At 53.8% G+C, this 23,762-nt stretch overlaps 2 protein-coding genes across 4 annotated transcripts in view; one reads left to right on the top strand and one right to left on the bottom strand.

The window, feature by feature from the left end:
• Window positions 1-16,495, top strand: part of Lrsam1 (leucine rich repeat and sterile alpha motif containing 1) — a 35,155-nt gene extending 18,660 nt beyond the window's left edge. For 2 of the 3 annotated variants that reach the window (XM_041674232.1, XM_041674231.1), the window contains 11 exons: window positions 2,198-2,268; window positions 4,080-4,179; window positions 5,182-5,269; window positions 7,756-7,830; window positions 9,209-9,289; window positions 10,533-10,628; window positions 11,529-11,627; window positions 12,488-12,619; window positions 14,052-14,133; window positions 14,681-14,826; window positions 15,872-16,495. In XM_041674232.1, the coding sequence (XP_041530166.1) occupies window positions 2,198-2,268; window positions 4,080-4,179; window positions 5,182-5,269; window positions 7,756-7,830; window positions 9,209-9,289; window positions 10,533-10,628; window positions 11,529-11,627; window positions 12,488-12,619; window positions 14,052-14,133; window positions 14,681-14,826; window positions 15,872-15,997 (1,096 nt within the window). In that variant the 3' untranslated portion in view covers window positions 15,998-16,495. The remainder of the gene's footprint in view (window positions 1-2,197; window positions 2,269-4,079; window positions 4,180-5,181; window positions 5,270-7,755; window positions 7,831-9,208; window positions 9,290-10,532; window positions 10,629-11,528; window positions 11,628-12,487; window positions 12,620-14,051; window positions 14,134-14,680; window positions 14,827-15,871) is intronic. The other variant, XM_041674233.1, reaches the window with a different exon arrangement.
• Window positions 16,496-17,468: 973 nt separating this feature from the next.
• Window positions 17,469-23,762, bottom strand: part of Niban2 (niban apoptosis regulator 2) — a 50,687-nt gene continuing 44,393 nt past the window's right edge. The window contains exons 7-14 of the mRNA XM_041674229.1: window positions 23,429-23,533; window positions 23,172-23,334; window positions 21,517-21,704; window positions 20,426-20,581; window positions 19,974-20,090; window positions 19,762-19,869; window positions 19,567-19,678; window positions 17,469-19,291 (exon numbers count right to left, since the gene is read on the bottom strand). Of these exons, the coding sequence (XP_041530163.1) occupies window positions 18,693-19,291; window positions 19,567-19,678; window positions 19,762-19,869; window positions 19,974-20,090; window positions 20,426-20,581; window positions 21,517-21,704; window positions 23,172-23,334; window positions 23,429-23,533 (1,548 nt within the window). The 3' untranslated portion in view covers window positions 17,469-18,692. The remainder of the gene's footprint in view (window positions 19,292-19,566; window positions 19,679-19,761; window positions 19,870-19,973; window positions 20,091-20,425; window positions 20,582-21,516; window positions 21,705-23,171; window positions 23,335-23,428; window positions 23,534-23,762) is intronic.

Genomic DNA, 23,762 nt, shown 5'->3' with positions numbered 1-23,762 from the left:
CACACATTTCCCTGTCTGCTTGGCATGCTTCCTGATAACCTGATAAGAAGTGCATGCTATGTGAATAGCAGCTCTGCTCCGTTGCTTAGGAGATCGTGGGGAAATATGCTCATACCGGTACAGACACAAGATTTTTCCAGGTATTACTGACCAGCGGTCAGTTGACTCTGCAGACAGGGAACCCACAAACACATGGGACCATTGCATTCCTCCCTGCTAGACACGGGCAGCTTGAAAGCAGAACGGACACGCATTGCTCTTCAGATGCTTTGCGTGTAGAAAACAAAGGGAGCCCTCCCTGGGGTAACGCTGGGTGTATGATAGACAGGAAGTATGAGCGGTGGCCTTTGGTTTTTCTCTTTGTCCTGGGTATTTATTAAGCTGCCTCCTTTGAGGTACATCGCATTTGTTTTCAGGAAAGTAATAGGTCAGGCTTGGTACACGGCTGTCATTCTAATGTTAGGGGTTAGGGAAGTGAAGGGGAATTCAGAAGGATCAGGAGATCAAGGCCAGTTCTTACTACATAGTGAGTATTCATGGAATGGACCGAGAGACGGCTCAATACGGAGCTGCCTGCACAGCATGAGGACCTGAGTTCACACCATCCTTAATGTCTGCGTAAAACCCAAGCAGGCAGCGCATCCTGTAGCTGCAGGACTGGGAGGTCAGAGCTCCTGACCAGTCAGCATGGCAAAGCTTATGAGCTTCAGGTTCCATGAGAAACCTTGTCTCAAAAAATGAGGTAGAGAGGGACACAGGGAGACATCTAGCATTGACCCTTGACCTCTGCCCACATGCACACGCTCGCTTGCACATAAACACACGCACAAGACTGAGTGTGGTGGCACATGTCTGTAACCCTAGCACTCAGGAGGAGCGCAAGCTCAGGGACAACCTGGTCTACATAGGAAGTTCCAGGCTAGCCTAGGCTACAGAGTGAGGCCTGTCCAAATAAAAGGGGAAATAATATTTTAAAGGACAGGAAGAAAGGAAGGAGGGAGGGAGGGAGGGAGGGAGGGAAGGAAGGAAACATAAATGATGGCAAGAAGGGCTGACACTGTTGCCTGCCCCTCCCTGAGATGTCGCTGGGGCGCTTTCCTGATTCTCCTGGGAGCCTCCTCTCCCTGGCCATCTCAGCCCTCACCACATAGGAGCATCTTCGGAGTGCTCCCCGGGGATGTCCTGCCCAGGCCAGCTGTGCCTGCTGAGGCCCAACTGAGTGGTAACACACATTTAGCCCTTAGCGACAGACCATGTCTGATGCTGGGCTGGGCAGGCCCAGAGGACAGCCCCGTTCTCAGAGGATCCAGGCCTTTGAACTAAGTCCCACGCAGGAACATGCAGGGTGCTAATCGACCGAGCCACCCTTGGCATGTGAACACGGAAAGCACACACAGCGTGCAGCGTGTGTGTGTGTGTAAAGTTACCTTGAAATCTTTTCACCTCTTACGTCATACATGTAGTTTTGTGCCCAAAACCTTGTTTGTAGGAGGCTAAAGAGATACCTGCTCCTCCAGAGGACCTGGGTTCAATCCCCAGCACCCACATGACAGCTCACAACTATTTGTAATCCAGGTCCAGGGGATCTGGCAGCATCTTGTGGCCTCTGTGGACACTTGGCATGAATGTGGAACACAGATGCACATGTAGGAAAAAGACCTATGCGCATAAAATGGTAATTTTTAAGACCTTCTAGAAGGCAGAAACAACAGCCAGGGCTACATAGTAGAGAAACTCCGCGTCAGAACAAACAAAACAGAATAAACACCTTGTTTGAAGCTGTTTTTAAGCTAATGTCCCCCTCCACACTGTAAGTGAACCCTTCTTGAGGTAACTGCAAAGGCGTTCAGGGGAGACTCCGGCTTCTCACAGACTGTTGTCAGTTCACGTTCCTCTTGGCAGTGCAGTAAGGTACCCCACTGTCGGAAGTCGCCAGCAACAACCGATGACGGCGTCTTTCAGTGGCCCGGGATGTTAGGCGCCTTCCCATTTGTTCGTGGTATTGGCTTCTAACGTTGGTGACCCACTGTCCTAAGAAGTAATCACCTTTAAGGCTCAAGGAGATGTGTGTGGTGCTTTGGGCATGCAGCATGGATTGGTCTATCAGAGAGGTGCCCTGGAGGAGGTAGTGTTTATCTGGTAAGATTCTTGCTGGAATGAATGGATGAATTTGATTTGTACTTTTTTCTCTTCCTAGAATAAGAATGGAACAGTTGATGTCCATAACCCAGGAGGAGACAGAGAACCTGAGGCAACGTGAGATCGCCTGTGAGTTGTAGCATGGGAGATGAGGGGTTTTGTGGGCGGTGCTCGTGGGTAGACTGTTCCTGTCAGTCTCGTGTGGAGAGTACCGAGTGTCACCCTGACAAAGGGCAGCCAAGTCTGTCGTGGAGCTCAGGCCCTGGGATCAGGCAAGCTTAGAGTCTGAGTCTCAGGTTTCCTGTCGATAGAGTGGAAGAAAATGACAGTTACCTGCCTACTACACAGGACTGTCAGGGGATCTGATGTTGTCCTTCCTGAGCATGTCACAAATTTGGCTGCTCTGACTTCTGTGCTGAGAGCCGGGGTCAGCCTCACTCAGCCACTCCTACCCCTCCTGGTGTGCCCGGTTGACCCCGAGCTCCACAAGGTCCACACTGATAAGGCTTGGTCCAGACCAGCATGGAGAATTTGCAGCCATGGGCTCAGGAAGGCTGTGAACGCACTGCCTGTCCTCAGTTAAAGTGGAGATTGACTGTCCCCGTCTTTGAGGCTTTTGTCATGGGGGGTGGGGGCCCTCTATGTGCCAGACTTGCTATACACGTGCTCACCACACCTGCAGAGGCTCAGGTCACAGACAGCTCTGTCAGAGGTCACCATTTGTTAAAGAACAACTGTGGGAATCACCAGATGTTTATTGAGTTAGTTTCCCAGAGATGGGACCAGCATCCTGGGCTTTGTGTTTTCAGCCTTTCAAATCTCCCATTTGCTGTTGCCTTGCTGGATCCCAGGGCCTAGCACATGCTAGGCAAGCACACTACCCCTGAGCCACATCCGGCCCCTTCCAACTTTTATAACTTAGAAAAAAAAATCAACAAGGGAGCTGGAGAGCTGGCCCAGTGAGTGGTCAAGAACATAGGCTGCTCTTCCAGAGGACCTGAATTCTAATTGCAGCACCTCTGGGTAGCTCACAACCCACCATCTGGAACTCGATTCCGGGGGATGCAGCACCCTCTGCTGGCCTCCGCAGTCACTGCATGTACATGGGGATGCAGCACCCTCTGCTGGCCTCCGCAGTCACTGCATGTACATGGGGATGCAGCATCCTCTGCTGGCCTCCGCAGTCACTGCATGTACATGGGGATGCAGCACCCTCTGCTGGCCTCTGCAGTCACTGCATGTACATGGTGCACAAGCCACAAAAGCAGAACACCTTATACACATAATTTTTTTTTGAAGTTTTAATTAATTCGACAAAAAATAACAAAGGGGCCACTATGTTTGGCTTTTTGAGGCAGGGTTTGTGTGTGTGTGTGTGTGTGTGTGTGTGTGTGTGTGTGTGTGTGTGTGTAGGTAGTCCTGGCTGCCCTAGAACTTGCTTTGTAGACCAGGCTGCCTAGAACTCACATAGATTTGCCTGCCTCTGCTTCCTAACTACTGGGACTAAAGGCCTGCACCACCAGCACCCAGCAATATAGATATTTTAGGTCTGGGTGCTGGTACTCAGCTGCAATCACAGAACTCAGTGCTGAAGCAGGAAGATTGGGAGTTCAAGGCCAGTCTGGGCTATTTAGCAATACTATCAAAGGAGGAAGGAAAGAGGGAGGGACTTTCTTTAGGAATGACTGTCCAGCCAGGCGGTGGTGGTACCTGCCTTTAATCTCAGCACTCAGGAGGTGGAGGCCAGCCTGCTCTACAAGAGCTAGTTCCAGGACAACCAGAAATCAGCAGAGAAATCTCATCTTGGAAAAAAAAGAGAGAGAGAGAGAGAGAGAGAGAGAGAGAGGCTATTCAGCCGGTCAGCCCCCGGGCCTGTCCTTACTCGAGGAAGCCCAAGAGCAGCCACCCCGTCTCTGTAGCTCACAGCCTTCTCTCTGCAGCTGCCATGCAGCAGATGCTGACCGAGAGCTGTAAGAGCCGGCTCGTCCAGATGGCCTATGAGTCTCAGAGGCAGAGCCTGGTCCAGCAGGCCTGTTCCAGGTAAGGTAAGGAGGAGCGTGTGTTCCCAAGTGCGGGCTCCGAGGGGGTCGGCTGGGGGTCCCAGACTGAGCCATCCCAGCTTTGGCGGTGCTGTCAGGACGGGGAATGGCCAACCTCTGGGGTAGGCAGTGATGAAGTGAGTGCAGCCGTCTCCCTCGGCCCATCTGTCTGTCTGTGGAGACGGAACTGTTATCCATCCCCCTGTATGTCAAAGCCGAGGTTCTGGGGGAGCAAACAAGAAATTCGAATCTTTGCCGGGCATGCTGGCACATGCTTGTAGCACTTGGTAAGTAGAGGCAGGAAGATCAGGAGTTCAAGAGTGAACTACGTAGTGAAGTCAGCACCCACTTGAGCCGCATGAGACCCTGTCTCAGAACACGCGTGTGCGTGCGTGCATGCACGGGCGCATGCACAGTCACAGGGCTAGAGCGATGACTCGGCTATTGAAAGCCCTGGCTGTTCCCGTAGAGGACCAGGGTTCAGCTTGCAGCACCCATCGATGACTGCAGTTCTGATGGTCACTGCACAGATGCTGTGCACTTCCACATACGCAGGCAGAACACTCAAGTAAATCTTGTTTTAAAAACATCAAGAAACTTTTTAAAGTTAATGTGAAAGAAACTCAAAGCTACCATCTTGATGCGCGGGAAGCCCGAGATCGTGAACTCTGCGCCAGTCGCCAGCCTGGGTGTAGGGCTGAACACAGTACAGCCAGTGCGGAAATGCTGGGAGGAACATTCCAGAAGGGAGTGGCTCACCAGGGCTCACCAGAAGTGGTTGGGCAGGAGCCGGGATCCATGGGGGGGGGGGGTCGTGAAGGAGATGGACCGGAGGGCCTGGGCGGTTCTCTGCCCGCCCGCTGCTCTGCCACCCTCCTTGATGTTCTTGAGGCTGCACCCTGCCCTCTGCCAGTCGTTGCTTGTCTCGGTCTCCTCCCAGGTGCCCTGCACACAGTAGGTGCTCAGGGAATACTCAGTGAGTGACTGTGCTGTTTTCTGACAGCATGGCCGAAATGGACCAGCGATTCCAGCAGATTCTGTCATGGCAGCAGATGGATCAGAGCAAAGCCATCAGCCAGATCCTTCAGGAGGTGAGCGCTGGCCTGGGGCTGACTGCACCCTCCTGTGCGACCCAGGAACCGCGTGAGCCTCCAGGCATAGCCCTGGTCCCTAGCTCTACTCCCTGGGGACACTCATCCCACTAGGGAGCTCAACCTAAGGACTTAGTGCCCAGAACTGACGGGTGTCAGGCTCAGGGAGCTGGGCAGGGCCCTGTCTCCTGTCTCCGCACCTACTGCTGCTCTCACTGCTGCCTTCCATAAGCTGAAGCTTAGAAGGTGCCAGGCAGAGCCTGAAATGGATCAAGCAAGGGCCTCACTGTGGTCATTTAGGTCCCTGAAGCTGACCCTGACTCTTCCCTGTGCTTGTCATGGCCTTTTCCTTTGTATTTATATCGGCTCAGCCCTGCTCAGCCATCCACCTCCCTCCTAACTCCAATCTCTTTCTTCTCCCAAATTGGTATTATTTACTGTCTGTAGGACCCTGTTTCTCAGGGAGGGTACCTGCCTCTGGTTAAGGAGAGACTAGAGATCTGGGTAGACGTGGCACCTGTCACAAGCAGGTCCTCATCTATGAAATGGGCAGCAGAAACAGGCAAGCCATCTTCTGTTGTGGGAATGCAGCGTTCAGGACTGGACATGTGGCTCAGTGGCTAGAGACTCCCTAGCATGCCCAGACCAAGGTTCCATTCCCAACACCTCAGGAACCGGTGTGGTAGCACACACCTGCAATCCTGTCGTGTGGGAAGTGACAAGAGGATCAGAAGTTTAAGATCATCCTCAGCATCATAGGGCGTTTAAGTTTGAGACCAGACTGGGCTACATGAGGCCACCTCACCTCAAAAAATAAATAAATATTAGAGTCTGGGTGAAGTGTCTCACCCCTTTAATCCCAGCACTGGGGAAGCAGAGACTGGTGGCTCTGTGAGTTTGGGGCCAGCCTGGTCTACATAGCTAGTCCCAGGACAGCCAGGAAGGCAGAGAGACCCTGTCTCAAAAATGAAAATAAATAAGTAAAACAGAAAAAAAAAAAAAAAGAAAGACATTGGGAGACGTGGCGGGCACGATGCCAGCCCTTGGGTAGCGTAGGAAATGATGGCTTTGTCACGGCTGTAGTGCAGGTTTGCCAAGCGCTTCCCTTATGTTCACTCATCCCCCTCTGGTTCTTCCCCGTGAAATAGTCCCTCTCTGTTCTCATGTCTCTCGTTCATAGGTACATGTGTATGAACTATATACATATTTAAATCTGAGTGCACACATAAGAGGAAACCGTGATATTTATCTTTCCCTTAGCACTGTGATCCCCAGTCCCGTCTCTTCTGTAGACAACACAGTTTTATCACTCTCCTTTTTGTTTTGTTTTTGTTTCTTGTTTTTTTGAGACAGGGTTTTTCTGTGTAACAGCCCAAGCTGTCCTGGAACTCGCTCTGTAGGCCAGGCTGGCCTTGAGCTCACAGAGATCCGCCTGTCTCTGCTCCCCCTAGGGTTTGGAGTGTGCGCCACCACTGCCCAGCAGTTCAGTTCTCCTTTAGGCTGCATAAGACCCTGCCATGTGTGTACCACACTGTCTTTGTCAGTGACCTGCTGGTGAACACGCAGGCTGGTTCCGGAACTGCAGCTCAGTTTAACGCTGGAGTTTCTTTGTTGATTTTGCTGTTGTGTTTGTTCAGATGGTCTCCTCTCTGTTGATGAGAGAGATTACAGAAGTCACCCTCCTCTTTTATCAGGACCCGTCTGTTCCTTTATATACAATGTTATATTATGAAATTAAGTGTACTTAAAATTACCACTTACTCTTGCTAGAGTGGCCTTTTGCTGACATACTGACCTTGTTTTCTCCATGTGGACTAGTTTTGCCTCGGAGTCTATTTTGTCAGGTGTGAGCATTTCTGCTGGTGCTATTCTGATTTTTCCTGGTTGGTCCCTTGGTTTCCATCCATTCAGTTCTATCTTTACTGAGAAGGAGTCTGTCTTACAGATGACAACAGCCTTTTCAATTTTTAATTGGAAGTTGCGGTCCGTTTACACGTAGTTAAGGTTGACAAGGTTTGCTGATTTGTATGACGTTAGCCGTAGTTTCCTGATCAGTTTGGATTTCATTTGTCCCCCCTCCCTTCACGTTAGGGGTTATTCTCTTTGTTGTAACTCTCTCTTGGCTCAAATTTTGAGTTCGAGGCCAGCCTGGGCTACAGAGTGAGTACTAGGACAGCCAGGGCTACACAGAGAAACCCTGTCTCCAAAAGGAAAACGTTCCTTCTCCGACTGGGTGTGGCAGCCTGCTTGTAATTCCACCTCTCAGGAGGCTGAGGTGGGACGATTGAGGCAGGACTCAGAACCAACTTGAGTTAATAGACTCTGCGTCAAAAGGAAAAAGACAAGAATTTTTTCTGTCTCCACAGACGCATAAAATCACACTTTCCAGGATTTTTAGGTAGATGTTGCTCCCCAAGGCTGGTGTGCACCCTTGGGAGAGCCAGGGAGCACAGCTCAGCCAGTGGTCTGTGCGTGCTGTCTTGCAGAGTGTGATGCAGAAGGCTGCATTCGAGGCTCTCCAGGTGAAGAAAGACCTGGCACATCGGCAAATCAGGAACCAGGTGAGTGCGCGCGGCCTCCAGTCCTGCTCCTGCACGCAGACCTGGCTCATCAGGGCCGCGGTCCCTGACTGGCTGCTCACATGAGACCTCTGCTTGGGAGACCTTTTATTCCCCAACAACCAACAGTGGACTGTTGGTTTGTGACTTGAACAGCGTTGGAGATGGCCTCATCCCAGAGCCCGGCCAGAGCCTGCTGGGCAAATACAGTGTGTGTTTCCATAACCATGGGCTGGAGAGAGGGCCATTCTAACGTGACTCTTGGGGAAACTGGCCAGCTCAGACTCCACTACCCCATCAGTTCAAAATGACTGAGCAATGGCTTCTTGGGGTGGGTTGGATTCCCACTTGACTGGGCAGCCAGGTCCTAAGATCTGCTGAGGAAGGACTCTGGCCTGGTAGGGATGAGGCCACCCTCCCGCCCAGGCTTCACTATTGACCTGTGAAGTGGCTTTGGGCGGGGCGCCTGCTGGACCTCGTGGGGCTGGGGCCAGAGGTGCTGCAAGCTGTCAGGCTGTGAGAAGACACATCACTTTGTGTTTACACACCAATCCTCACATTTTGCATGGTCTTTTCTTTTTATTTCTCTTCTTTTCTTGTTTGACCTAAACCAACTTAATTTTTTTTTAATCTCCCTCTTTAATTTCAATCCCACATTGCCAGACATGAAGCTCATTCCTCTGACCAGGGTTGGTGGGGCCAGGGGCTTAGGGTGGGAAGAGGCCTCAGGGTCATTGGCTGAGAAGTCACCAGTTGTGGGGTCTGAGAGCATGTGGTGGCCCCCAGACATTCTCAGTGACCCTGTTCCTCGTCAGACCCCGAGCTGGCAGATCCCAGGGAAATGGTCTCTCGCCCATCTGCTTTGTGTCCTTGGACCAGTTACTTCACCACGCTGAGCATCAGTTTCCCTGTCCTCTGCTGGCGACCTGACTCAGCTGCAGCCCAGCAGAAAACTGCAGCTCATTACTGCACCCTAACCCTAACCCTCACCCTCTAGCGCCCTTGACAGCTGCATGGATAAAGTGTGATTGTCCCACAGTCCACAGATAAAGGGCCCAGTGATGACCAGGAAGGAAGCCCCTCTCCATCTCACAGGCCTTCACCCAGTGCCCACTCTGAGATGGGCCCTGTCTGTGCGGGGCTCTTCATCAGTGGTGTTGACCGAGACACATGTACCCATGGTCCAGGCCTCCCAGAGCCGCGAAGTGGCATCTTGTTTTTATTCCCATCAGTGAGCTCCTAAGGCCCACGAGTTCCGCTCTGTCCGGGGCTACCCAGCCTCCTGACAAAGGTTTCTGAGTCCCTGCTTGGCCAGCAGCAGCAGCACATGAGGGAACCGTGGTGATTGCGAATCGACGCCCCTGTCTCATCTTCTGTTTAGATTAGGCTAATAGAAACCGAGTTACTGCAGCTGACACAGCTGGAGTTAAAGAGGAAGTCCCTGGACACAGAGATGCTTCAGGTATGTGAGGCTCCCAGCCAGACAACGCCCTCACCATACGCCTGACCTCAGAGCGACTGCTCCTCAGGCCCAGAAATGGGCTCCCCCAGCACACAGGGCAGTTCCAGCCCAAAAGAGCCAACACGGTCCAGGATTAAAGGTAGCTTCATGCTGGGCAAGAGGGTCAGAGGAAGGACGGCTTCATTGCCAGGCCTGCTGGGCATCATCACCATCTGCATTCCCCTCTCTGGGCTGGTGGCTGTGCGGTCAAGCGGGCTGCAGGTCCTACTCTCTGGGCTGGTGTTCCCTGTTAGGGGAGTTCTGGTCTCCCAAGGGCATGTGAGCAGAAGCTGGTGCAGCCCGCAGGCCCCAGAGGGCAGCACGGATTGGCGCATAGCAGTCTGGATTGGACACCGGGACCTGGCTGTGGCTCACACACAGCCTGGCCATACAGCCTTGGCACATGATAAAAAGGGGTACTCCTCTCCCTTCCCTCGGTCTCCCCGGACTCACACAGGGACAAGGAAGGATGGCGTGTGAGCACGTGCCAGGCTTCTGAGCAGTTTCCATCTGTCACTCTCATGGTGCCCAGGAGAGTCTAAACTGACCCACAACCTTCCAGTACAGAGAAGGCACTGCCCCTAGGTCTACCCACATTGCTAGGTGATCTCATTATTTCCACCGGGCCCCTCTCTAAGGTGGAAGCCATCTTTCATGGCTAGCCTGTGTTGTCAGCCCATCAGAATGTTCTTGGTGAACCTCTGATGATTATACAGATGAGGAACTGGGCTGCGCAGAGAAGCTGCCACCACTGAGTGGCAGCTTCATGCCCATCTGAGTCACAGGGCTCGCTGTTGGGACCTCCATGGGGTTTCCAAGGACAAGAAGATTGCCCTGTGGGCACAAACACAGGGCAATTGGCATGTGTGGTAGCCTCCTTACCTCCATACGGTGCCCTCATCGTCCAGGATCCTCATCGACCCTTCTTGCCATCTACCTCCACTGTGTGCTGTGGTCAGTGGAGACCCGTGGCTTCTCGTTTCTTTTGTTTGGCATTTCCAACCCTCCATTGTCATCACTAGGGTCCCACGCCTGGCCTGAAGCCCACAGAGAAGGGAGTTGAGGGCTTGGGGAGACGTGAATGCCACGCATGTGTGGCGGTACCTCCGGATTCAGTTAGTGAGGTTCCCAGACCATGCCGAGCTGCACTGTAGGGACCACGGCAAGAGCTCACAGTGGCCTCAGATCTGATTCTGTGTTGCAGGAGATGATCTCAGAGCAGCGCTGGGCACTGAGCAACCTGCTCCAGCAGCTACTCAAAGAAAAGACGCAGCGAGAAGAAGAGCTCCATGACATCCTGGTATGCTCCTGGGCTTCTGCTGCATGTCACGGGGCGTGTGTGCATCATGCAGGCGTGTGTCCCTTGGGCACGCTGCCTGTGCTTTTGAACATTCATTATCCCAGTAGTAGGTGCCAAAGAAAAGTGTCACTTGGCAACTTTTAGTTTGTTGTGTGTTTAGTTCATTTTAGCTCCTTGTGTGCTGTCATAGGGAGTTTATTTTCTCTCACAATCCAGATTATAGTCCCGTGGGGAAACCACAGTGGTTGAGCTAGAGACGCTGGCCCAGCACATCGGAGTCAGGAGCAGAGAGTGACGAGCGCACAGCCAGTTTCTTAGCCTCTGTGCACCGTGCTCTCCGTGTCCGCGAGATCTGAGGGCAGTCCTTGGTATTCTTTCCAGGACAGGATTCTGTGTTAAGAGCAGACCACTGAAGCCGGGTGGTAGTGGCGCACGCCTTTAATCCCAGCACTTGGGAGGCAGAGGCAGGCGGATCTCTGTGAGTTCGAGGCCAGCCTGGGCTACAAGAGCTAGTTCCAGGACAGGCTCCAAAGCTACAGAGAAACCCTGTCTCGAAAAAAAACAAAAAGAGTTTGCTGTCCCACAAACAGACCCAAAGGGGTCCCTGTCAGAGCTAGAAGCAGTGTGGGACCTAGTACAGGGGCCAAGAGCAGGGCTCTTCTGCCATATGTGTGGCCTCAGACAGCCCATGGCCCTTTCAGGCTCATTTCCTGCTGCTGCTGAGCACAGCTGTACTTCCTGTCTTTGCCCCGTGGCTTAAAGCAGGGACAGCAGGTGGCTGGATGGGAAAGTCACATATACTCAGAGGAGCAGAGGTGGGGACACCGCGGTCTGATCATCTCTCGTTCCCTGACGGAAAGCTGAGTGGTAGCTAATGGTGCCAACTTGTGTTCTTGGCAGGTAGAATTAGAAGCCAAGAGCGAAACCAAGCAGGAAAATTACTGGCTTATTCAGTACCAGCGGCTTTTGAACCAGAAGCCTTTGTCCTTGAAGCTGCAGGTAAGGACCTTGGTGCTCATCTGACCCATGAGCTAGAGGGTTCTTTCCAAAGGTACCTCGGCCCAGCCTCACTGCGGCCTCCAGCATGCCACCTCCCTCTAGGAAAGTGAGTGTTCACTCAGAGAGCGGAAGAACGACATTGGCATCATTGTGCACAAATAGACCGTGAGCTGTGCAGCTGGGCAGATGTGATCTCATTCTCCTCCATTGTGCTCTCACTCACGCACGCTCACAGTGTGAGACAAGGTCTCCCTGTGTAGCCCGACTGACCTGGAACTCTCAGAGGTCCATCTGCCTCTGCCTCTGCCTCCTGAGTGCTGCTGGGATTAGGGGCGTGTGCCACCAAACCCGGCCTAGATTTACTTTTTTATCTGTATGTATGTATGTGTGCCTGTGAGAGTTTATGTGTACCATGCGCAGGCGGGTGCCCTGGAGGCCAGAGGGCATCAGAACCCCTGGACCTGGAGTTACAGGTGGTCGTGATCTACCTGATGTGGGTGCTGGGAATTGAACCTGGGACCTCTGCAAGAGCAGTAAACTCTCTCAACCAACCACCGAGCCTCATTCATACCATTCCGGTAGCTTGCTCCGGTAGCTTGCTTTTATCTAAATACTGATGAACAGCTTCCCGCAGAACAGAGCCGCCTCCTGGTAGATGTTTGAATGGCTGACTATTTCAAGTGTGGAACTGCAGTGAACTCCCTGTGCCTGGAGCTCTGTGCACTGCACACACCTTCCTCTGGGGAAACCCCCAGGACACCCTTGTGTCGTGCACGCTGACTGTCCCTTCTTGAAACCAGTGGGATCTTCTGTCCCTTGCACTCTGACACCCTTGGCCTTCCCCCGGGGCCACCCTGCAGGAAGAAGGCATGGAGCGCCAGCTGGTGGCGCTGCTGGCGGAGCTGTCGGCCGAGCACTACCTGCCCCTCTTCGCCCACCACCGCATCTCGTTGGACATGCTGAGCCAGATGAACCCCGGGGACCTGGCTAAGGTAGGCAACCATTGTCTCAGAGAAAGTCAGAAAGACTGGCCAGGCCTGGACCCAATCTGGCCAAGGGTTGGTGTGTATTTTGTTCAGTTTTGGTGAAGCAAGGTCTATCCGGATCAGATGGCTCCAGGTCCCCATCTCAGGCCAGAACTGCTGCCCCCTCTGCCTCCACTCGCTGGTGTGCTCAGCCTGTCGTCCTGCTTAGCATGTGAGGAACATGGACCCTGAAGTTCATAGGGCAACACACGTGCTCAGGAGGTTCTGACCAGCCTCAGCCTGTGCCATGGGTCACATGCATAGCCATAGCACTGCCTGAGCCCAGTAGATCCTGACCCCAAGCCTTGCTCCTTTCATGGAGTTAATCTATTTCTCTTCAAATAAAATGATGCCAACGGTCACCAGCATTTTTCTGGGACCCACACATGCTGGCATCCTTCTGCGTAGTGATATTTCATTTGTATTTTATTTATTTATTTATTTAAGATTTCTGCCTCCTCCCCGCCACTGCCTCCCATTTCCCTCCCCCTCCCTTATTTGTATTTTAATAAATAAAACTTGTCTGAAGATCAGAGAGTAAAACAGTCCGCTGGCCAGCCTTACAGACCAGGCAGTGGTGTCACACATCTTTAATCCCAGTAGCCACACTAGTTTGTCATAGAAACAGGGCGGTGGTGGTGCACACCTTTAATCCCAGCACTAGATAGGAATATAAGAGGAGGAGACAGCTCTCAGTCTCATTCTGAGATTCCTGGAGGCAGGATCGCCATTTCAGACTGAGGTAGAGGTAACAGCCACTAGGCTGGCTGCTTTGCTTTTCTGACCTTCAGGTTGAGCTTTATGTATTAAAATACAAATGAAATATCACTACAGTTGTAAGTCTCATGCCAGCCATGATCTTGGCCATGAGAGGTTCAGTCTGAACCCTGTGTCATCTCCACTCGGCTCTCCTGCCTCACCTAGGACAGATGCAGATGGACTCTCTTGACACTGCAGGGTTCTGGGCCGTGTGCTGGGGCTCTGGGTGTGGGGCCTCGTGGCTCAGGCATGGCTGCTTCTCAGCAGCAAGTAGCTCTCTGTCCTCAGTTCCCCATGTACAGCGACAGCGGTGGTCAGGGTCGAGGGGAGCTTCAGTGCAGGTGACACTGGGCAGTCCCTAAATCACATATGTTACAGATTTTCTTGCTGGGGTTGGGGTCTCAGTTCTTCTCTTCCACAATAATCATAGCACCCAGGCCAGAGTCAGGCCCTACACAGCTGTGGCTCTGCTCATGCTGACCCCACGGCCCAGGCTGCTCTGTTTCCATTGAAGATGCCAGAGGCGGGGCATGAGGCAGACCTGTGGGCTTGGACACTATATGTAGCTTAAAGCAGGAGGCCTGGCTCCTGCCCATACCTGCCCTCAGCTCTTGGTCTGCTCTTCCCTGTTCTGCCACAGGTGGGTGTCTCAGAAGCAGGCCTGCAGCATGAGATCCTACGGAGAGCCCGGAACCTGCTAGATTCGGCCAGGTTCCAGCCAGGTGCTGACTCGGGACTCTTTCCAGGGCCGAGAGGCCCAGGTTATGTGAGCTGTGGCTGACAGTCTAGTGGCTACTGGCTCCAGGGCAGAGCTCTGGGCACAGAAGGGGCTTTGCCAGGGGGAGGACTGGGGAATAGGGAGGCAGCTTTGGAGTGTTCCCACTCTGCCATGCCATTGAGTCCTGTTTCCTGGGAACCTGATAGAGGTTCAACCACTCACTAGCCAAGGGCGCCTATCCAGCAGCTCCACCTCTAGATGGCGATTTGGCCCCAGGCAAGTAATGCCCCCTCTCTGAGCCTCAAGTTTCTGAGCTCTGAAGGTCCAGAGTGTGAAGTATGGGCAGAAGATCCACTCCCATCTTACAGATGGAGACGTAGGAATCAATGAGGATCAGAAAGAAAGCCTTTCCCCTGCTCTTGGACTGGAGGCACGCCCTCATTTTCCCCTCAGATCACTCACTTTGGGGTATACACAACCAGGAGATCTCCTAGGGATTGGGATCATCAAGCATGACTCCCTGACTTAGCCTATCCCTCTGATTTCCTCAGAGTTGAAACCATCCAAAGATGAGGTCCTTGGTGTCCTGGAGCCCCCTGCAGCCCCTCAGGAGGCTCCCGAGTCAGTGAGACCATCTGCTCCCCCAGCAGAGCTGGACACACCAACCTCAGAGTGCGTTGTGTGCCTGGAACGGGAGGTAAGTCTGCAGAGATGCTACAGAACCCGATACAAGACACTGAAATGACCCATGGCCCAGATACGACCAATGCTAACATCAGATTCTAGAGGTTGTTCCCTGAAGGAAGGATCTTTCTCTCGACTTATTAACTATATTAGGGAAAATTTCTCCCATCAGGACTCACCAAGAACATGGTTTGCCCTGCCAAGTCTCTTCAAAATTGTTGCAAAATTAACACTTATTACAAAAAGTAAACATTCCAGTGCTTAAAGCACAGATCCTCCCTCGTGTCCACGAGATTTCAGGCTTAGAAAGCAGCCAGGGGTAGGCATGATGGCGCATGCCTGTGATCCTAGCTTGTGAGAGGTGCAGACAGCAGGCTCCCCATGAGTCTGAGGGTTATGTAGCAAGACCCTGTCTCAAGAAACCCAAAAAGGGCTGTAGAGATGGCTCATGCTTGCTGCTCTTCCAGAGACCCAAGTTCCCTGCATCCATGATAGGTGGCTCACAACTCCAGGGGATCCAACACCCTCTTCTGCCCTCCGTGTGTAGTTACACTCACACACACACACGTCACATACATAAACAAGGCGGCCCTGGTGGCAGCTGGATAGCTCTCTGACTTTCAGAAGACTCCAGAATGCTGTGTGGTGGTCAGCACCGGCGTTCGAACTCTAACCGAGGCCCTGTCCTCAGGCTCTAGAAATGACTCCCAATTTCTTGATAGGCTAAATGACTTTGAAGAGTGGGAAACTTCTCGGGACATGTGCACACCATGAGGTGACGCTCAAGCAGAGGCTGGGCACATGCACAAAGCCAGTGACCTGTAAGGTTGAAGTCACTGTAGACCAGGCATCAGAATTTGGCAAACACACACAGAATAATTAAAACAGGCTGAGAGCCAGGTGGTGGTACACACCTGGTGTCCCAGCACTTGGGACGTGGAAGCAGCTCAGTAGTAGGGCATCTGGCCTAGCATGCAACGGAGGAAAGGGCTTTCACGCCCACTGCCGTGCTCCAGGACAACCGAGCAGCCCAGCTGCTAACGCTGGTCTCTTCACAGGCCCAGATGGTCTTCCTCCCCTGCGGCCATGTCTGCTGCTGCCAGCAGTGCTGCCAGCCGCTGCGCACCTGCCCGCTGTGCCGCCAGGAGATCTCGCAGCGCCTCCGGATCTACCACAGCAGTTGAATGCACAGCCCTTGCTTGGTACCATCTCCATCACTGCTGGGCTCCCACACACCCACATCCACATTCCCCAGATGAGGGCAAGACAGCCATGGTCTTCTGCCACCCCCTGCCACCCCCACCGCCTGGTCTGTGACATAGCTATTCTGGACAGCAGACAGGAGATGGGGCATATCTGCTGGTGATGTAGCCTGTGGCCTAGGGACAGGGTCCAGGGTATGGAGGTGGCCGTGCCACCAGCAGGACTCAGGAATCGAGGTTACTAGGCAACCCTTAGCGCCACACCCAGCTGTCTGTCCCTTCTGGAGGGTCTGTATCTGTGGAGTGCACCAGCCATCCTGGCCTGACGTGGGACAGTGTCCCTGGGAGGGTGGCTGTGCAGGACCACTCCAGCCCTCTGCTGCTGCTTTCTTGAATACCTGTTCTCCCATATCTGCATCCTCAGCCCACACGGGCAGGTTGACTCAGCAGGAACACTAATAAATCTGAGTTCCTCCCTGAGTGACCCCTGCGTCCTTGGGAACTTGAGAGGGATGAGAATGGGCTGGGTTCTAGAAGGCAGCTCCTCTCCCAGTGGAGACTAGGCAACACCTTCTTCAACAAAGGGCGGGGGGCACCGAGCCAGGGGCGGCCTCTTTATAAGCTGCTCGTGCTCATGGGATGGGTTGTGTGGTTATCCAGGGTAAGGGGGCTGCCAAGGCAACTGAGATCGGCCATCCAGCCCAGCAGCTGTGGTGACGTGACACCCTCCTGCCCTTGCTACAGCATGTGCCCTACAGGTACCACTTGATGGGCTGTTGGCACTAGCGCAGGCTGGAGCCCACCCTCATGGCTGGCACTGGAACTGATCAGCCATCAGGAGGCAGTCACCTGAAAGCTCCATGGTCTCTCCCTTCTCTCTGTGCCTCAGTTTCCCCCTCTACAATAGGGGGTGATAAGAATAGGTTAGGCCAGGCAGTGGTGGTGAAAACCTTTAATCTCAGCGCTTGGGAGGCAGAGGCAGGTGGATCTCAGTGAGTTCAAGGCCAGTTTGGTCTACAGAGTGAGTTCCAGGCCAGTCAGGACTACACACACACACACACACACACAATGCCTCAAAAGGGGGGGGGGTGGTAAAAGGTGGGAGGAGGGGACGGGTTAGAGAGCTTAGAAAAGCGGTTGGCATTTGAAAGTCTGGATTCCCAGCACTCACAGAAGAGCAGCCATGGAGGTGTATGCACGCATCACAGTACTGGAGAAGCCAGGTAGGCAGACCCCTGCGGCTCACCAGCCAGGCTGTCCTAATTGGCTAATTCCAGGCTAGTGAGAGGCCTCGACTCAAAACACCTAAGATTCTTCTGCACACACATGTGAGTTCACACCTACACATACAAACGGACATACTAGCTCATGAGTCCAAGAAAGCTGAGGTGAATGAGGTCCCCAGACACCCTCGGCCCAGGTCTCCTGGACCCCAGCAGCACAGGAGACGAGCTTTAAATAAAGCTTTATTGATGAGCAGAGGCTTACGTAGTTTGCATAGATTCTCCATACCAACCATATCCGGAAGGGCGATGGAAACCCAAGGCACAAGAGAGCATCGGAAGAAATTAGTGACACGATCGAGTGGGGCTGGGCCTGTGGGTCCTGGGCCCATTCTTGGGGAGCAAGTCCATGGAACAAAAAAACGTCTGGGAGGAGCCCTTGAGGGGGCAATGTCAGAGTCTGGGGAGGCCCAAGGTGGGGGTCACATATCAGAGTCATCTCTGTTGGGACTAATGACGAAGAGGAGAGAAACCCAAATGGTTCACAAGGACATTGGAAGAGGGGTCTGAAATTGTCAGGGTTAGGTGACAATTGTCAGCGTTAGAGTTGGACTTGGAGACCCCAAGCGTGGTCTTCAACAGTGTCTCAGAAAGCCATGGCCTTCAATGTCCCTCAGGAGCCCCTCCAGCTTCCTGGCAGGTAGTGTGTACCTCAGAAGAGCTGGGCAATGACAGCCCACATCCAGGCCCTGCCAAAGTGGGGGTGGGGAGCCAGGCAGATGGACAGGAGCAGCGGGCACCCAAGATACCCCAGCTTTCAGTTACCTTCTTCGCTTTGCCATCCTGGCCTCAACCAGACACGTCCAAGCTCCCAACCTCCCCTCAGGACACTTCCCCTGAACAGACTACCACATTCTGGCCTTTCTCACTCCATCACGGGTCCCTTGCAGACCCCACCCTTCCACAGCAGTAGCCAGCAGAGTGAGGCCAGTGACCCTCAGTCTAGTCTTGGAGGGGGCAGGACAGAGACTGGGCCCCCACCTCTTCCTGCCACCTTAGTGCCACGAACCCAGAGTGAGGTGACAGTGATTGCCAGCTTCCTAGACTTGAGCAACAGCCCCAGCGCTTTCGGTCACCTCCATCCGAAGACAGAACCACCACGAGGGAAACGACAGCACGAGGGCAGGGAGGAGGGGCTCCCCAGCCCCTTGCACAGAGGAAGCCCTCCCAATCAGACCGAGCATGGGAGACCAGCCCACAGAAAATGGGGCAGTAACAGGTGTGCTGAACCCCATAAAGTGACTTGGGTAAGCCTGACCCCTGAAGGTGCCACACCACCCCAGCCATCTCCCCCACAAGGCACAGGCTGGGGTACCCCTCCCCAGAGATGAGGCTACAGTGCCCAGGAAGAAGCGGCCCGGTGCAGTGTCCCAACAGAGGCCTGGAGGCCATGCCTAGAACTCTGTCTGTACCCCGGCACTGTCCTCAGTGGTGGTGTGGATGGGGGGGCGGCTACCAGGACTGGACACCTGCTCCCCGGTCTCCTGGTCACTGGGCTTAGGGCTCTCAATGTCCACAGCCTTTCCAGGTGGGAGATGCCCGAGGGGCGAGGCTGGCGGTGAGGAGGCCTCTAGGGCCGCCATGGGCTGGGGGCTCTCTTGGACAGGGGCCCCATTGAGAAGGGGGCTGGCTGGTGTGGGGCTCTCAGCCTGCAGATCCTGGGCCAGCAGGCCTCGGAGCTCAGTGACACTGTCCGGGGATGCAGGTGAAGGCGGTTCAGACCCAGCCTCAAAGGGCAGCTCTGACTCCTCATCCTGGACCACGGACACCACCTGCTTGGCACGCCTGCGCTTTTCTGTGAGGTTGGCTGCTTCAGAGGGGCAGGGGCTGGGGCTGCCACCACTGTCACTGCCATCGCCGTTGTCACCATACTGCTCACCCCAGTCAATGGGTGCCCCCTCGGCCAGCAGGTGCAGGTTGGGGTCACTGTTGTGCAGAACCATGCTGTCTCGATAGAGGTTGTGTTTGCGCTGCACTGCGGCCTCCTTCACCGCTGCAAGACGACAGGAGAGAGGCTCTTAGCGCAGGGACCACCAGAGCGCACCCCCACCGTGGTCTGACTGGTCCCTGCCTCACCCCAGGCCTCCCTGCTGCAGGGCTATGACTCAAGCCCTTCACTGACACCCACAGCAAAGCCAGGAACCAGAGAGGAAACTAGGCACAGAGAAGCCAGTGGTCCAACCCAGCCTCCTCTTGGAGTCTTGGGCCTCACTATGCCCCTTAGTTAATGCCAGCTAAGCCTCCTCTGGGCTGCCCCTGCCCGCTCACCCTGTAGGATGTCCTTCATGACTGTCTGCAGCACCACCTCTTCATAAGTGTTCTCCACCAAGATGAACCTGGCGAAGTCCTCAAAGATCAGTTCCTGGAAGCGTGGCAGTTCCTGCCAGGGAAGCAGGTAGACTTGGGTCAAGGGCTTTATCCCGCTGAGCAGTCCCTGAAGGGCTAGGGCAGGCTGGGACTCACCGACTTGCAGGTGGGAGCCAGTTTCTTGAGCAGGAAGGGGATGGTGATCTGCAGCAGCGCCTCCCGGAAGAATCTCTTACGCACAGAACTGCTGTCGTAGTCATACTTCTACAGGGACGGACACGCGAAGGGACCCTGGGTCAGTCAGGGGCTCCACTAGCTGGCGGGAGGGTCTGACCCAAGCCCAGAACGCTCTGTGCGCCTAAGCTCACCTTCAACACCCGCTCCAGGATCCGCTGGATGGACTTGCACAGCTCCTCCTTGGTGGGCCCCTTCCCGAGCTCCTGGTGCAGGAGGGTTTCGAAGGTGTACACAGCATTGTCCATTTGCTGCAAGGCAGACAGCAGGGCTTGTGAGACCCTGCAGAGCCCCTCCCGCACCACGGGCCAATCTCCCCACCCACAGCCGCCACTGAGCAATCAGGGATGGTCTGTATGTGGTATGCTTGCTGGGTGTCTAGATGCAGGTGTCTACGTAAGTGTGTAGAAATCCCAGGAAAGCTGTAGGGGTGGATCCTAAGGAGGTCCAATAGCCAGCCAGCGCCAGCCAGGTGAGCAGGAGGCGAGGTGGCTCAGAGAAGCATAGGACAAGGAGATGGCCTCCCTCTCGTGGTGGAGGGGGACATGGAAGGCAGCTAGCGGAGTGCGAGCTGGTGGGAGCTCACCTCTCGCATGTGGATCTGGGCTCGCTGCTTGAACACAGACGTGCTAGACACATCAAAGCGTTGCTGCAGCCCATCAAGCCGCAGTGGCTCCATCTTCTCATAACAGCTCTGCATCTTCAGGGGGTGGTACGCCAGCTGGGACAGCTTCTCCATGTACTGCAGGGGGCAGGGCCACATGAGTAACTGCACGGCCCCACACACCCCACACTTTGCCTGGGCCTGGCACCAGCTACCCAGGGATGGCCTCCGGGAAACTGTGCCTATCCGCCTGGGAGGGCCCAGGAGAGAGGGGAGGGGAATCTGAAGCCATCAGTGTTGAGGGGTGAGGACAGCCCAGGCACTAGAAGACATTCAGCCCTCTAGATGCTGGTAACCTTGGGCAAACACCCAGTCTCTCTGAGCAGCACTGTCTTCAGGTCCCAAATCAGTACATCTGTTTGTTTGTTGATTGGTTGGTTGGTTTTGGTTTTTGTTTTTCAAGACAGGGTTTCTCTGTGTAGCTGAGCCTGTCCTGGAACTCGCTCTATAAATGAGGCCGGCCTCAAACTCACAGAGATCTGCCTGCCTCTGCCTCCAGAGTGCTGGGATTAAAGGCGTGCGCCACCACTGTCCAACCTCTTTAAAATTTCTAAGGCCCTTCTAGGTTTTCAAATTTCTGATTATTACTGCCTGGGACTCTCAGACTTTGAGGACGCTAAAGTTCACAACAGATTCCAGACACAGGCAGCCAACAAGAGATATTCACTCCGAGAGTGAGGTCAAAAGGGCCAGAAAGAAAGAAACCCTGCTTCACCTGCGAGGTGTGACTTGTTAGTGACGCAGCTCACACCAGAAGCTTCCCTTCCCTCCCTCCTCTGTCCCTCACTGTCAATTTCTTTTATACTTTAACAACCATCTTTCTTCAGAAAGGCTGATGGTAAGGAGCAAAAATACCCACTCTTTCCTCTAGCCACCAGCCCCCTGTTAGATGGGACAGCTTTGCCCTGTGGCTTCTGCCTCTAGTCTCCACAGATGCAGAGAGAGGGCAGCCCACCATGAGACACACCGCCGATGGTCTGGGGAGGGGACGCCAACCCTGTGCCCACTCTCACCTCGCCCAGCTTGTCAATGCCGCCCTCATTGATGACATTGAGATTCATGTCTGTGACGTCTTTAAAGAAGACATCCCGCACCTCGGTGAAGCCCTGGCTGGTGGGCACCATCAGGGCCTCTAGGATGGACGAGATGTAGGGCTGGACGTGGTTCCTCACACACACCTCCGCCTTGGGGAGGATGAAGGCTGTATGGGGAGGGAGAGGATTTTCATGGTGGGTAGTACCTGGGACACAATCCGCCTCCATCCCACCATCCCAGTCTAGGCACAGCCCATCCCGGATACCAGAAAAGCCGATGTGTTACATGTGCTAGTGACATGAGCTAACTCAGTGACCTCAGGGAGGAGTCAGTGAAGACAACAAATCAAAGCAGGGAAACAAACCTGGGTGCAAGGCTTATGTCTAGCACCCCAGAGATGGAGGCAGAATTAGAACTTTAAGGCCATCCCCTGCTACATATTTGAAGCTACAAGTTTAAGGCCAGCCTGGGTTATGTCTCACAAAAAAGAAAGGGAAGGAAGGAAGGAAGGAAGGAAGGAAGATGAAAGAAAATGATTTGCAGCACAGGTGCCTGGGTGGATGCTATGAGCTTCGTGACCCACCCGGGAGCAGGGAGGCCTGGCTCTTCACAGTCAGTTCTTCAGAATGTTCGAACCACAGCATTTTCAACCAGAGGGGTGTTCTGAAGTCACCTCACTTCCTGCCCAGCTAATACTTGCTGCATACACAAATGTCAGCTCTCAATCAGCTCCTACTAAACTCCCAGTGACCGTGGCTGGTCCGCAGTCACCACAGGAAGCTGCTGGTACTGTGTGCATCCCCGGGGATCGGGGGGAGTTAGGCATCTCCAAGGTGACAGGTGGTCCACACTGGCCAAAGACAGACAAAGGCCTTGGACCTCAAAGACAAAAATCTCCACAAAAATCTGAGCTAGAGTCAAAAGCTTGTCATCCTAGGAACTTGGGAAGCTGAGGCAGGAGGATCATAAATTCAAGTCTAGCCTTGGTAACTTACAAGACTTTGTCTCAGCCAGGTGGTGGTGGCACACACCTTTAATCCCAGCACTAAGGAGACAGAGGCAGGTGGATCTCTGTGAGTTTGAGGCCACTCTGGTCTACTGAGTGAGTTCCAGGACAGTTAAAGCTGTTTCACAAGGAAACCCTGTCTTCAAAAACAAAAACAAAACAACAACAACAAAGATTTTGTCTCAAACATTTAAAAAAAGCTGGCACTGCACTTGGGGACAGAGTGCTTATCCAGCATGGACAAAGCTCATGTTTCAAGTCCCAGCACCTCCAGAATCAAATATGGATTTGAAGAAATTAAACTTACACTGGGTGGTGATGCACACCTTTAATCCCAGTGCCTGGGAGACAGAGACAGGTGGGTTTCTGAGTTTGAAGCCAGATTAGTCCACATAGTGAGTTTCAGAACAGACAGGACTACACAGAGAAGCACTGTCTCAAAAACATAAAAAAGTAAAAAACAAACAAAAAAATCAACTTATAAAAGAATTTGCAGGAGTCAGAGGGACTTGGATTTGATTCTGAATCTTCAGCAGAACAGACCAGTGATGGATCCTGCCCCAGAGAGGCTGGCCTGGCCCTGGGGAGCCGCATGCAGCACATGCACAGTGGCTTCTGGCCACCTACCCCGGATCTTGCTGGCCAGATGCTCCTTGGAGGTGATGATCTGGTCCATGTCCGTGCGGATGACGGCCTCCATGGCTGGCCGGGCCAGCTGCAGCTTAGACAGTACCGCCTCAAAGTGCACCTTGGCCTGCTCAAACACGAGGCGGTAGACGGCATCGGAGATCTGTGAGGACAGCAGAGACGTCAGGGCCGAGGGCAGAATGCCAGCCGTACTCCTTGGTGCTCTCGTCCCTGCCAGGCATCCCAGGTCCACACACCTGGATCCACTGCCGCTGCCGCTCCTGCGGCTTTCCCTTCAGTCGTGGGCCAAGCTCTGCCTTCAGCGCTGGGCCCAGCTCCTCCATCACCAGGTTGCTTAGGATCTAGGACCAAGAGGTAAGAGTCAAGGTAGGGGTTGATGCCTATCCTCCTGACGTGTTTTCTGTGATTGCGCCCTCTTCTGGGCCTCCTCCACACCTCTGCCCAACAGCACCCTTGAATTTGGGTGGCCCACCTCAGGGCCTCTGCATGTGCCCCGGGCCTCTGCATGTGCCCCAGGCCTCTGCTGCACATGCAAATGTCTGTGGGTCAGATTTATGGGGTTCTCACTCA

The sequence above is a fragment of the Microtus oregoni genome, unplaced genomic scaffold (genome assembly GCF_018167655.1).
Source record: "Microtus oregoni isolate MIOR12 unplaced genomic scaffold, Mior012 000025F_ref0000491, whole genome shotgun sequence".
Classification (NCBI taxonomy): Eukaryota; Metazoa; Chordata; class Mammalia; order Rodentia; family Cricetidae; genus Microtus; species Microtus oregoni.
This window is presented reverse-complemented; position numbering and strand designations above follow the sequence as displayed.